At 42.0% G+C, this 13,155-nt stretch overlaps 1 protein-coding gene and 1 long non-coding RNA gene across 7 annotated transcripts; both read right to left on the bottom strand.

The window, feature by feature from the left end:
* Positions 1 to 140: 140 nt before the first annotated feature.
* On the bottom strand, positions 141 to 4,459 carry LOC123174227 (uncharacterized). 4 transcript variants are annotated; one of them, XR_006486868.1, is made up of 7 exons: positions 4,384 to 4,459; positions 3,924 to 3,988; positions 3,082 to 3,319; positions 2,932 to 2,997; positions 2,276 to 2,548; positions 1,217 to 1,347; positions 141 to 285 (listed from the first exon to the last, which is right to left on the bottom strand). XR_006486868.1 is itself a non-coding variant. In XM_044590009.1 (5 exons), the coding sequence occupies exons 2-5, from the start codon at positions 3,099 to 3,101 to the stop codon at positions 164 to 166; spliced, it is 339 nt and encodes a 112-aa protein (XP_044445944.1). In that variant the 5' UTR covers positions 3,102 to 3,319; positions 3,599 to 3,679; the 3' UTR covers positions 141 to 163. The 4 variants fall into 4 exon arrangements, 1 of the variants encoding a protein (XP_044445944.1); XR_006486867.1 differs by lacking the exons at positions 3,924 to 3,988; positions 4,384 to 4,459 and adding an exon at positions 3,599 to 3,679; XR_006486869.1 differs by lacking the exons at positions 3,924 to 3,988; positions 4,384 to 4,459 and adding an exon at positions 3,599 to 3,679 and having other exon boundaries at positions 2,363 to 2,548.
* A 249-nt stretch (positions 4,460 to 4,708) lies between these two features.
* Positions 4,709 to 10,116, bottom strand: LOC123174232 (uncharacterized). 3 transcript variants are annotated; one of them, XR_006486885.1, is made up of 8 exons: positions 10,098 to 10,116; positions 9,042 to 9,277; positions 8,829 to 8,941; positions 8,233 to 8,298; positions 7,117 to 7,224; positions 6,241 to 6,622; positions 5,456 to 5,663; positions 4,709 to 4,828 (listed from the first exon to the last, which is right to left on the bottom strand). It is a non-coding gene; the product is annotated as an uncharacterized lncRNA (long non-coding RNA). The 3 variants fall into 3 exon arrangements; XR_006486887.1 differs by lacking the exon at positions 10,098 to 10,116 and adding an exon at positions 9,943 to 9,964; XR_006486886.1 differs by lacking the exon at positions 10,098 to 10,116 and adding an exon at positions 9,905 to 9,927.
* Between the last annotated feature and the right edge of the window lie 3,039 nt (positions 10,117 to 13,155).

Here is a 13,155-nt window from a genome sequence, read left to right as displayed (position 1 = left end):
GATAAAAGCAGTAGTTTAGATTTCAGAATAAAAGCACCAACAAAAGTCAGATAAGCAAAAGCATTGGATCATTGAAGATGTCCATCTCTGATCAAGTGTTGGTGTTGAGCCAGATAAGCAATCTCCAGATCTTTTTAAAATCATATGGAATCCAATCACATCATCAACTAAGGCCCTGTTTGGAGCAGAGCGCGTGGAGCACCTTTTCAGCCACTCCCCAAATTAGAACTAGATGTTGCTCCGCTCCGGCGTGGAGTTGGAGAGCGGAGAGAGTCCGAACAGGCTCTAAGATAGTGAACCCAAACACATCAAAATCAGCAGCTACGAGAGGTACATTGAATAGGAAACTACGAGGCAAAAGCACACAAAATGGCCCTTGCACCTCAATTGCAAGACTGATTCATCACCATTAACAGAGAGAATCACATGAATTATACTTTATATTAGTATATCAGGAAGATACATGAATAACAACAGAATAAGAGAGATGGAGAATAGGACCCCCTTTCTTTTTTACAGTAAGTAACTATCTCTGATACTCTGCTAACCTGCCCCTCTCTTTCTAAATTATAATATTTCTTTAAAACACTTATTAACAGGACATGTCAAGGTAAGGCGATCCAGATAATTCAACAAAGATGTCTTATGATGCAACTAAACAACCCTACAGCCATCAAAATCAAACTAACAGGTTAGAGTCAAGACACAATTTCATTACTCCTCTCTTGAGAAAAACAAAATCCTAGAAATTACCTCTTCTCTACAAATACAACAACAATCACATGCTTTATATTTTTCAAGCATAAAATAGACAAGAGATAGTAGGGGTGGACATCTCGAATATTATATGGCTATGATGAGGACTTTGAATAAAACACACTCTGGCAGACGATTTTGTCAACCTGAGACATTCGTGCCTGGTGATAATTTGTGGACTCATTTTGCTCAAGTTGCTTACTAGACTGAAATAAATGAGCATATGCAAGTTTCTAAATACCATCAAAAGAAGCTTGAGAAAACAATTTTGAAGTGTCTGGATCCTGAAAGCTGGGGTAGCCCAAAAAATACCCATGTGCGCGGCTTGGCTTCGTAATATAATAAAATTAAAAGGTTTTATCTTTCAGAAACAAAAGGCACAATGTGACAACGTATTCATGATCAGACAACGGTTGGGAGGACATAATGTAACTGGAGCAAGCAGAACAAGAAAACTGACTAGTTGAAGTAACTGGCAACAACCCAGCCACGACATGAACTGAAGACCACAGCCTAGCAAGATAGTAGCATGTTTGTGCCTCGTCGAGTAGCTTCAATCCTAGTCCATCACTAGAAAACTGACTCCAGCTCCTATGTGTAATCAGATTAACATGTTAGAATGAAGCCCACCTTTCTAATCAATCCTCTTTTTAGAAAAACAAAATCCTCCATATTTCTTCTCTACAAATATAACAAAATGCACATGCTTTATATTTTCTGAAGCATATATAAAGTACACTAGAGACAATAGGGGTGGACCTCTCACATTTTACATGACTATCGTAAGGACTTTATTTTTCTGCATGGAAAAGGGTGTCCATTTGACATTGATTAGCTCTAACAGAAAATCAAGTTCTACTCTAGTTTATTGCCACCAAGCATTACAATGGAATAAGAGATATTAGAGAATAGAACCCCCTTTCTTTTTTACAATAACTAACTATCTCATGCTCTTCAGACCTTCCCTCTTTTCCTATCTTATATTTATACTTTATGTGAAGACACGACATTCCAGATGATCACAACTTGTTCAGGTGTATTTCAATTCTATAAAAATGTCTTATGATGCATCTAAACAACCCTACAGCCATCAAAATTAGATTAATAGCCAAGCCCATGATTGCATTTATTCCTTTCTTGAGAAAAACAAATCCTCCATATTGCCTCTTCTCTACAAATATAACAACCAACAAATGCTTTATATTTTTTGAAGCATAAAATAGACTAGAGACACTAGGGGTGGACATCTTGTATTTTATATGACCAGAATAAGGACTTCAATTTTCTCCACGAAAAGGTTCTCTAGTTTTTTCCATTTGACATTGATTATTACCGACAGAAAGTCAAAAATCTACTCTAGTGTTTGACCGACAAGCATTATAAATTTATGACAGAATAGAGCAATAAGAGAAACATGACCCACTTTCTTTTTTACAATAACTATCTCTTGCTGTCCAACCTCCCCTCTCTTTCTATCTTCTATTTATATTTTAAAATCACTTATTAACAAGACATGTACCTATTGAGAAGCTTCACTAAACATACCAACCATACATGTGAAGAGAAGGCAATCCAGATTAAGGGGAGATCAGATCGAAACATGTACATTCATGTGTATTTCAAGTCTTCAACAACTATGTCTTATCCTGCTGCTGTTGTGGTCTCTTTCTACATGCTCGTCTTGCCCATCACCGTTGCACCCAACAGTTTCACCAGGATAGCGCATAGTGAGGCTCATGGTGGTTCCTATTATTACTTGCCCGTTGCCCTCCTACTCCTCCAGCATGGATATCTATGCCATCCTCACCATCAAGTCAGGTCCATGGGGGTGAACAAAGAATGATATTAACGGCCAGTTAACAAGGTAACAGAATAATGATAGGGAGCAACACATAAGGGGGGCAAGATCAATTATACTGGCTATTCCATGTTTGTAAAACAGACCAACACATGATTTGCGTTTTCCAAACCATAAAATAGAATAGAGACAGTAAGGGGTGGACATCACATATTTATATTTTCACAGAAGTCTTGCACATACAAGAACCCTAGTAGGAATTAGTGGTAGACAAAGTCAGAGTTAATTTAGCATGTGAGGGCTAAATCCACTAAAAGAAATTGAAAACTGAAACCCCTACATGAACCATGGAGCAGCGGACGGAAGCAGTGGCTTACCATAACCTGTGTTTGAGTGTGAAGAAGAATTCCACATGCACACCACACGCTGGGTCTTTCGTGCACCTGCGTACTTGAGGAAACTACGTCAGGGAATCACAATCACAAAGACTAGCAAATCGAAATGAGAGAGGAGAAATGGGGCGATACCATGACGAATTGTTGGCCATAGGTCAGAGCTCCATGGATGGCAGCGGTGATGGGGTAAGAGCTCGATGGATGTGGCGTCCCAAGAAGAAGCAGTCCTCGAACCTCCTTTCCCGACGCGTGATTCTGGATAAGGAGCCGACCATTGGTGCCATGCAACCTAAGTTCTCCTTCTCCCCTCCCTCTCCTAGTGCTCACGCTGCCTCGCTTGGCTAACTCCAACTGCTGCTCAAGCTGGGATCTGCTTTCACAAATAAGCCGCATTGGTGTGAGAGTTGAGAAAAGTGATAAGCCAATTAGGTACCGCAGAAGGCAATGCGATACGGAACTAGTAGCTAGCAGCTCAACACAAGCAAATGGTAGTACTACTCGATCATGGTCAACTATATGAATAGTTGTGCATACGATTAGCCAATTAGATAACTTGAATAATGATGCAAATAAGAAGCAATTTATACCATACGTGAGTTTTTCTTGCACCTAGATTGAAGCGATTCAAAGAAAAAGTGGAACATCGTACCAGGCACATTACTAGGTTTGCATCCCGAAATTTACCATGTAGAAAAGATGTGTCTTCTATCAAGTACATAACAGCTAACACCTGTATTTATCAAGAACAATTTTTTAGGTTAGTTGTGCACATAGGAACCGTAGTAGGAATCACCGATAAAGAAAATCAGGGGTAATTTAGCAATTAAGGGCTAAATACACTAAAACCCTACAGAACTGAAACATGTACTTTTTATTCAGAGCTGGCCTTTTTAGGTGAAAAAAATCATTGGAAAACTGAAACTCATACTAGAACAGTGGAGCAGACTAGACCAGGGAGGGAACTGGTGGCTTACCAGACTGCCGGAGTGGAAGAAGAATCTTCCCGCGCACTCCACACACAGCCGGCTCTGTTGTGCACCTACGTGTGTGAGGGAACCGCATCAGGGAATCACAAATCAAAACCGCAAAAGGGAACCATGACCAGCACACGAAGAATCACAAGATACATATATCACTGACATTAATTGGCTACTGACTAAAAAACACAAAAAATAATCAGTTATAAAGCATATGGCCCAAACAAATTATCATGCGAATATCAGCCTTCACATATGTACAACAGAGGCTTTGATGTGTCAAGTACCCTTGACACATCAAATGTTGCAAACACTTTAATGTGAATCTCATCCTTCTATCACCAGGTAAAACTGAAACATGTTTCTCTGATTTAGATCTGCATTTTTTAGGTGATAGAAACATGAAAAGACATTGCAGGTATAGGGAGCAAAGCAGAGGATAGAACCGGTGTCATACCATCTTGCTGGATTGGAAGAAGAACGGGGGCACCGGAGCAGAAGCCAAGTGGCGTCGGACCGGAAGGAATCCCCACAGTGGCTCTATGTCTGAACCTACCTGTGCGAGGAAAACACATAAGGGAATGACAGACAAAACCGCATCAGGAAAGCACCAAGCCTAGCAATTTAAAATGAGAGAGAAGGGAGAGAGAGGGAGGACAAGTGGGGCGAGACCTTGAGTTCTTGGCCATGGGTCAGAGCTCCATGGATGACAGCGGCGCTAGGGTCGGAGCTCCCTGGATGCGGCATCCTGAGAAGAAGCAGTCCTTGTGCCTCCTCTCCTACCACGTGGTTCTGGAGGAGCCAACCGCCAGGGTCGACCCACGCCACCTCCTCGTGGTCCTTCTCTGTCTCCATCAGGTCCCCATCAGCGCGTCCGTCCATGGACGATTTCGATCCCCTCCCTGACCAGATAGCAATTAGTATAGTGCTCAAAAATAAAATGAAATCAAATCAGGCTTAGATGCATCCTTCTAGAACTAGAAGCAGGACTACAATAGTAACTGCCTGGCACAACTTATTTCAAACTCTTTTAAGCTACCTACCTGAATGGTACCCACAAACAAAGAGGCCATCTTCATGACATATATAGTCTAATGGAGGCACTTTTGTGTTCAAAATAAAATAAAATCTCTAAACAATATAATAGACATTAATTTTGATCCAAGCACGGCTGGATGATAGTCTTCTAACAACATTTCCTATTTAAAATATGCCAGGAGTAATTAGAATCAAATCTCAGTACATACACCTCTAATCTGGATTACTAATGTGTGGTCAAACAATCCGAATCTAATACCCAAAACTATATTTAGTCGAAACAATGTGAATCCAAACAATCTGGCCAATTAACGTGTACAGAACAATGTGAATCCAAGAGCAGGCTAATCTGAATCCAAGCAGAGTCAAACATTGATGAACCCGTCCTCATGTATACGAGAGGAGGAAGAATTGCAAATCCCAGGGCTGGATGTGATGAAGAAACAGAACATACAGATTAAGATATTAGATGAACTCAAGAAAATGGGTACCTTTGCTTTGCTTGAGGGCCGGCCATGAAGATGAAGGGGTCTCCTCTTGGTGTTGATGAAGCGCGCCATGACGAGTCCCTGTGATGAACCCATCCATCAGAGAAGCGGTTGCCGACGCAGGGAGATAGGTCAGTCAAAGCAGCGATGCATAGGGTACGTAGCCTGCGGTTCTCGGCCCCATCGTCGGAGACAAGCTACATTTGCAATCCTGCAGGTATGTCAAAACACACGAATGATTAAATTTGTCATACGCAACACATCACATTAATTTTGAATTAACTATAATAATAATGCCTTGATGTACATTAAAAATGCTATCAAGTTTCAGCTCCAGGTCAAGTTTATGTGATTGTAAAGTTAAAATCAAGCTCCACTTTTTATAGACTGAGATTGGTTTAAGTTCACCTAGGATTTTATTAGCTCATGAAAGAACGATAGCAGTGAAAGTATTACGATACTAACGGTAACAAGAACAATAGTATGTCCAGACTCTTTCTTTCATCAAACTTGACTTTAAACTGCAGAAGCATTCTTTTGTATAGTTGATGCTTTGGGATCTTATAAGGAAGCTACATCATTTCTCTAAAATGTACTTCATATAGGTTAGGATTCCTTCTCTTCACGAGGGCCAAAAAACAGAGTTGTTGACACATGTTGTCCTAGAGAAAAAAGAGCGCTGAAAAGAAAAAACAGGATGCATCATGCATACATTTAGTTGAAAGACTTTGCTTCATTTGGTACTTTAGCAGAATAGTTGCGTGTATTAGTTTGTCGATTTACAATACCTCTCCTGCATTTACCATGGCCAAGAGACCACTTTATGAGAGCCACGACACAGGTAAGGGTGTTGGTGACCCGGTCATAGGCGGGGAACAGGGCAGCGTCTCCCCAGGAGCCGTCTGGGAGCTTGTTATCGAGAATCGACCAGAGCGTGGTGGGAAACTTGAGGCTGTCACCGTCATCAAGACGTGGAACAAGAGCGACCGACGTGGTGTCGTATCCCAAGACGCTGATCCTGCCATCATCGACCGCAACATCATCCTCACTTGGTCAACCAGTAGCTGCTCGAACTCTGTCTCGGGAATCACACAGTAGTGGTCGAGTTCACATGGTGCCTCGGTCCGTTCTAGAATCTATATATCATTTCTGAAAGGTTTGGTTGCAACCCTGCAGATATGTCAAAACACACGAATGATTAAATGTATCCAGCGTAAGACATCACATACATTTTGAATTAACATGCATGTTATCAAATTTTAGCTCGAGGTCCAGTTTACGTGATTGTAAAAATTAAAATCTAGCTCCACTTTATACCGAATGAGCTTGAGTTAAGTTCACCTGGGATTTTATTAGCTAAAGAAAGAATGATGGCAGTGACAATATTATAGTATTGATAGTAACAAGAAAAATAGTATGTCAAGAGACAATCTTTCATCAGACTTAACTTTAAACAGCAGAAGCATTCTTTTTGCACAAAACAACAGACAGCAGGAAGAGGATATGGCCGGATGAGATTAGTTACTAAATTAGTAATGTATAGAATACTCGCCGAGTGCTAGCTAACAGTAGATAATGACGCTAAAATTGAGCGATGGAGAGAAGATAAGCATAAAAGAAACGCAATGCCACCGGGGTCCAAGCCCAAGTCAAGGCAATGTTACCTTTAGCACTAGAACCACTGGTCGCCTTCGCAATCTCTGGAGAGCAACACGTGCGTCAGCGGTTTCCACAAAGGGCATCATCTCCTTTGCCATGGAAACAGGATAGACCTGATTGTTCAAAGACAAAGCGATCAAAATCAATCTCACGACAAGTGTCTATGTCAGTTTCGTTTCAAATTCAACACAACATGACCGACAAGTTCTACAGTGGAGAGGGCGAAACGATCGCAAGCAGCAGGCAACACAACTTGCACGTGTGAATGATATATAGGAACTCATGCTGTCGTGCCCACACACATGACCGGCACACAAAGAATGGCAAGATGCATATCTCGATAACATTGCTTGGCTACTGACTAAATCATTAAACACAAAAACAGTTATACGGTATTGGGCTGAAATGAATTATCATGTGATTCTCATCCTTGAAGTATGTACAAAAGAGGCATCTTCTATCAAGTAAATAGCTGCTCCTGACACTTGTATGTATCAACAACAATTTTCTACAGAAATTGTGCACATACAAGAACCCTATCGATAAGCCAATTTGTTATTGCAACAAGCGATGGGATACAGAACTAGTAGCGAGCAGCTCAACGCAAGCAAACTGTAGTATTACTCGATCGTGGTCAATTATCAAATTACATATATGTGTGATTAGCCAGTTATATGAATAACGATGCAAACGGTAAGTGTGAGTTTTTCTTGCACCTGGGCAAAGCCACCAGGCACATTACTAAATTTGCGTCGCAATTGATTCTCTGTCAATAACACTCCTTGGCTGCTGACTAAAACAAAATTTGGTTATCATGTGATTGTCATCCTAGACATATGTATAAGAGACATCATCTATCAAGTAAATAGCTGCTGGCACTTTTATGTATAAAGAACAAATTTTTACAGAAGTTGTGCACATACAAGAACCCTAGTAGGAATCACCGATAGACAAAATCAGAGCCAATTTAGACTTGAGGGTTAAATCCTCTAAAACCCTACAAAACGTAAACATGTTCTTCTTTATTCAGAGCTGACATTTTGAGATGATAAAAAAAATCATTGAAAAACTTTAAGTCCTACTAGATCAGTGAAGCAGAGTAGGTTGGGGAGGGGGCTTACCAGATTTCCGGAGTGGAAGAAGAATCCAACCTGCGCACACCAAACACAACTGGCTCTGTCGTGCACCTGCGTGTGTGAGGGAACCGCATCAGGGAATACAAATAGAAATCGCATGAGGGAACCATGACCGGCACACGGAGATTCGCAAGATACATATATATCAGTAACACTGATTGGCCTTGACTAAATCATAAAACACATAGAAAAATCAGTTGTATACAGCATAAGGCCCAAACAAATTATCATGTGAATCTCATCCTTCACATATGTACAACAAGGGTTTGATGTGTCACCCTTGACACATCAAAAGTGGCGAAGACTTTGATGCAAATCTCATCCTTCTATCATCAAGTAAATAGCTGCAAACAATTTGATGCGTCAAGAACAGTTTTCTACAAAATTTGGCACATACAAGAACCCTTGTATGAATCACTGATATAGACAAGATCAGAGCTAATTTAGCAATTGAGAGCCTATAAAACTGAAAGCTTACAAAACTCAAACATGTTTCTCTGATGCCTTTTTTAGGTGATAGAAACAAGAAAAGACATTGACAGTACAGTAGAGCAGAGCAGAGGAGGGAACCGGTGGATCACCACTTGCTGAAGTGGAAGAAGAACGGGGGCACCGGAGGAGAAACCAGGAGACGTCGTAGTGGAAGGAATCCCCACGGTGGCTCTGTGTCGCACCAACGTGTGCGAGGAAAACACTTCCAAGGAATGAAAAAAAAACGCATCAGGGAAGCACCAATCCTAGCAATTTGAAATGAGAGAGAGAGAGAGAGAGAGAGAGGAGAGGTGGGGCGAGACCTTGAGCTGTTGGCCATGGGCCAGAGCTCCATGTATGGCAGTGGCAATGGGGTCGGAGCTCCATGGATGCGGCGTCCCAAGAAGAAAAAGTCCTCTAACCTCCTTTCCCGCCGCGTGGTTCTGGAGAAGGAGCCGACCGTAGGTGCCCTGCCTCCTTCTCCTTCTCCTGCTCGCTCTCCTCATGCTCACGCTGCCTTAATTGGCTAACATGCTCCAACTGCTGCTATGGCTGGGATCTGCTATCACAATTAAGCCTCATTAGTGTGAGAGTTGAGAAAAGCGATAAGGCCAATTAGTTATAGAAAAAGGCAATCTGATATGGAACTAGTAGCTAGCAAGTCAACGAAAGCAAACATTGTTACTACTCGATCATGGTCAACTATACAAAATACTTGTACGTACGATTAGCCAATTAGATAACTTGAATAATGATGCAAATGAGCAGCAGTTTATATGGTAAGTGTGAGTTTTTCTTGCACCTGGACAAAGCAACAGTAACACATTACCAAGTTTGCAACTGAATTGAATCTCTATCAATAACATCATCTATCGAGTAAAAGAGACATTGTCGGACATGCCCTATTTTATACAGTGTTTTAGTGGATTCTCATCCTTGACATATGTATAAAAGAGACAACATCTATCAAATAAAAAGATGCTGGCACTTTTATGTACAAAGAACATTTTTTTACAGAAGTTATGCACATACAGCAAGAACCCTAGTTGGAATCACTGACAGGAAAAGTCAGAGCTAAATCCAATAAAACCCTACGAAACTGAAATATGTTTTGCTTTATTCAGCGCTGCCTTTTTTGTTCAGGTGATAGAAAAATGATTCAAAAACTGAAACTCCGACTACGTACAAAAGTGGAGTAGAGTAGAGCAGGGAGGTAACCACTACCAGTGGCTTTACCAGATTGCCGGATTGGAAGACGAATCCCACTACTGCTCACTGTCGTGTGTCAGGCCGCGTCAGGGAATCACAAATTGAAACCACATCGGGGAACCATGACGAGCAAATCATAGAGAGAGAGACAGAGAGAGACAGAGAGAGACCTTGAACAAGAGCGACCGATGCGGTGTCGTATGCCAAGACGCTGATCTTGCCATCATCGACCGTAACATCATCCTCACTTGGTAGAACAGTAGCTACTCAAACCCTGGCTCGGGAATCACATAGTAGTCATCAAGTTCACTTGGTTCCTCGGTCCGTTCTAGAATCTAAATATCATTTCTGAAAGGTTCGCTTGCAACCCTGCAGGTACGTCAAAACACACGAATGATTAAATGTATTCAGCATAAGACATCACATTCATTTTGAATTGACAAGAATAATAAGCCTCGATGTGTATAACATGCTATCACATTTTAGCTACAGGTCTAGTTTACGTGATTGTAAAAACTAAAATGAAGCTCCACTTTATACAGAATGAGGTTGGGTTAATTTCGCCTGAGATTTTATTAGCTGATGAAAGAACGATGGCAATGATAGTATTAATACTGATGGTAACAAGAAAAATAGTATGTCTAGAGTCTTTCTTTCATCAGACTTGAATTTAAAGTACAAAAGCATTCCTTTTGCACAAAAAACAGACAACAGCAAGAGGACATGGTCAGCTGAGATTAATTAGTAAATTAGTAATGTATACAATACTTGCCTGGTGCAAGCTAATAGTAGATAATGACGCTAAAATTGAGCGACGGAGAGAAGAAAAGCATAAAACAAACACAATGCCACCGGGATCCAACTCCAAGTCAGGGCAACAATACCTTTAACACTAGATAAGTTGGTGGCCAGAGCAATCTGGAGGTCCACAGGGGCAGCATCTCCTTTGCCACAGAAACGGGATGGACCTAATTGTTCAAAGAGAAAGCGATCAGAATCAACCTCACGACAAGTGTCTATGTCGGTTCTGTTTGAAATTCATCATAGCATGACCGACAATGTCTACAATGGACAGGATGAAATGGTTGCGAGCAGCAGGCAACACAATTCGTGTGTGTGAATGATGGACATGAACTCTTGCAGTTGTGCCCACAGACATGACCGGCACACAAAGAATCACAAGATACATTTCTCGATAACATTGCTTGGCTAAATCATAAAGCAAACCAAAATAAAAAACATTTATACAGTATAAGGCCGAAAAGAACTATCATGTGATTCTCATCCTTGGAGTATGTACAGAACAAGCATTTTCTATCAAGTAAATAGTTGCTAACACTTGTATGTATCAAGAACATTTTTTTACAGAAGTTGTGAACATACAAGAACCGTTACGATAAGCCAATTCATTACTGCAACAGGCGATGCGATACGGAGCTAGTAGCTAGCAGCTCAAGGCAAGCAAATTCTAGTACTACTCGATCGTGGTCAACTATCAAATTATGTGCGATGAGCCGATTAGATAACTTGAATAACGATGCAAATGAGCAGTATTCTATATGTTAAGTGTGAGTTTATACAGGGTTTTAGTGGATTCTCATCCTTGACATATCTATAAAAGAGACATCATCTATCAAGTAAATAGCTGCTGGCACTTTTACGTATAAAGAACAAATTTTTACATAAGTTAAGCACATACAAGAAACCTATATAGTTGGAATCACTGATAGACAAAGCCAGAGCTAATTTAGCACTCAAGGACTAAATCCACTAAAACCCTACAAAACTGAAACATATCCTTACTTATTCAGAGCTGACTTTTTTAGCTGACAAAAAAAGCATTGAAAAAATGAAACTCCTACCAGAATAGTGCAGCAGAGTAGAGCTGGGAGGTAACCAGTGGCTTTACCAGATTGCTGGGGTGGAAGAAGAATCCCCCGCGCACACCACACACAGCTGGCTCTGTCGTGCACCTGCGTGTGTGAAGGAACAACGTCAGGGAATCACAAAACAAAACCGCATCAGGGAACCACGTCACACGGAGAATCGCAAGATACATATATTGTTCAACACAGCCGTTTAGACACGGCGTGCGCAATCTGGAGAGCGACGCCCGTGCCGGCCATTTAGACAAGGGCAGCATCTCCTTTGGCGCGGAAACGGGATGGACCTTATTGTTCAAAGAGAAAGCGGTCAGGATCAATCTCACAACAAGTGGCTATGTCAATTTCATATCACATTCAACATAGCATGACCGACATATGTCTGCAGTGGACATGGCGAAACAATCGCGAGCAGAAAGCATCACAATCTGCAGGTGTAAATGATAGACAAGAACTCGTGCAGCTATGCCGGCCCGTCAAACATAACCGGCAGCGCACAAAGAATCACAAGATTATTACATATCAAAGTAACATTTCTTGGCTGCTAGCTGGACTAAATGATAGATAAAACACAAAAGATTCAGTGCGAATCTCACTTGAAAATTGTTGAGCAGAGGCATCTTGTATCAAATATAAATAGGCATGTCTCAAGAACATTTTTTTACTGAATTTGTGCACGTACAGGAACCCTACCTAGTAGGAATCACCGATACACAAAGTCAAAGCTAATTTAGTAGCTAGCACTTGCTGAGGGCTAATAACACCACTGGAAGCCTACAAAACGGAAACATGTTGTTCGTATCATATCAGAGCTGACTTTTTTAGGTGATAAAAACAAACAATGCAAATCTGAAACTCCTGCAAGAAGAGTGGAGCAGAGCAGGGCAGAGAATCACGGATCGAAACCGCATCAGGGCAAGCAAATCGAAAGGACAGAGAGGAGGGCGAGACCTTGAGGAGCTGTGTGTCGGCCATGGATGGATGGCAGCGGCGGTTCTTCCCGGCATCCGCAAGATCCCCATCAGCGCGTCCGTCCATGGAGGATTCCGATCTCCTTCCCATCCACGGCGAGACACCGCGGCTGCCGGGAACGCCATGGCCGCGTCTGCTGGATGTGGGGCCTGGGTAGGGAGAGGGCAAGGGCAGCGGCGGGGAGAGGCTGCCGGTGGGCGTGGCCGTGTCGGAGGGAGAGGGGAACGAGATGCGGCTGCATCTGCGGGTTGGGTTTGGTTGGGCACGACTCGTCTTCTCTCCAGATCGGGAAGCACGTACGAATGCGCCCGGGAATGCCATGGTATTGAGGGCGGCGTCGGTGGCGGCGGCGGGGGAGACGAGGTGCGCGCGC

Source organism: Triticum aestivum, unplaced genomic scaffold (genome assembly GCF_018294505.1).
Source record: "Triticum aestivum cultivar Chinese Spring unplaced genomic scaffold, IWGSC CS RefSeq v2.1 scaffold86462, whole genome shotgun sequence".
Classification (NCBI taxonomy): domain Eukaryota; kingdom Viridiplantae; phylum Streptophyta; class Magnoliopsida; order Poales; family Poaceae; genus Triticum; species Triticum aestivum.
The sequence above is the reverse complement of the archived record's forward strand: the minus strand, read 5'-3'. Positions and strand labels throughout refer to the sequence as shown.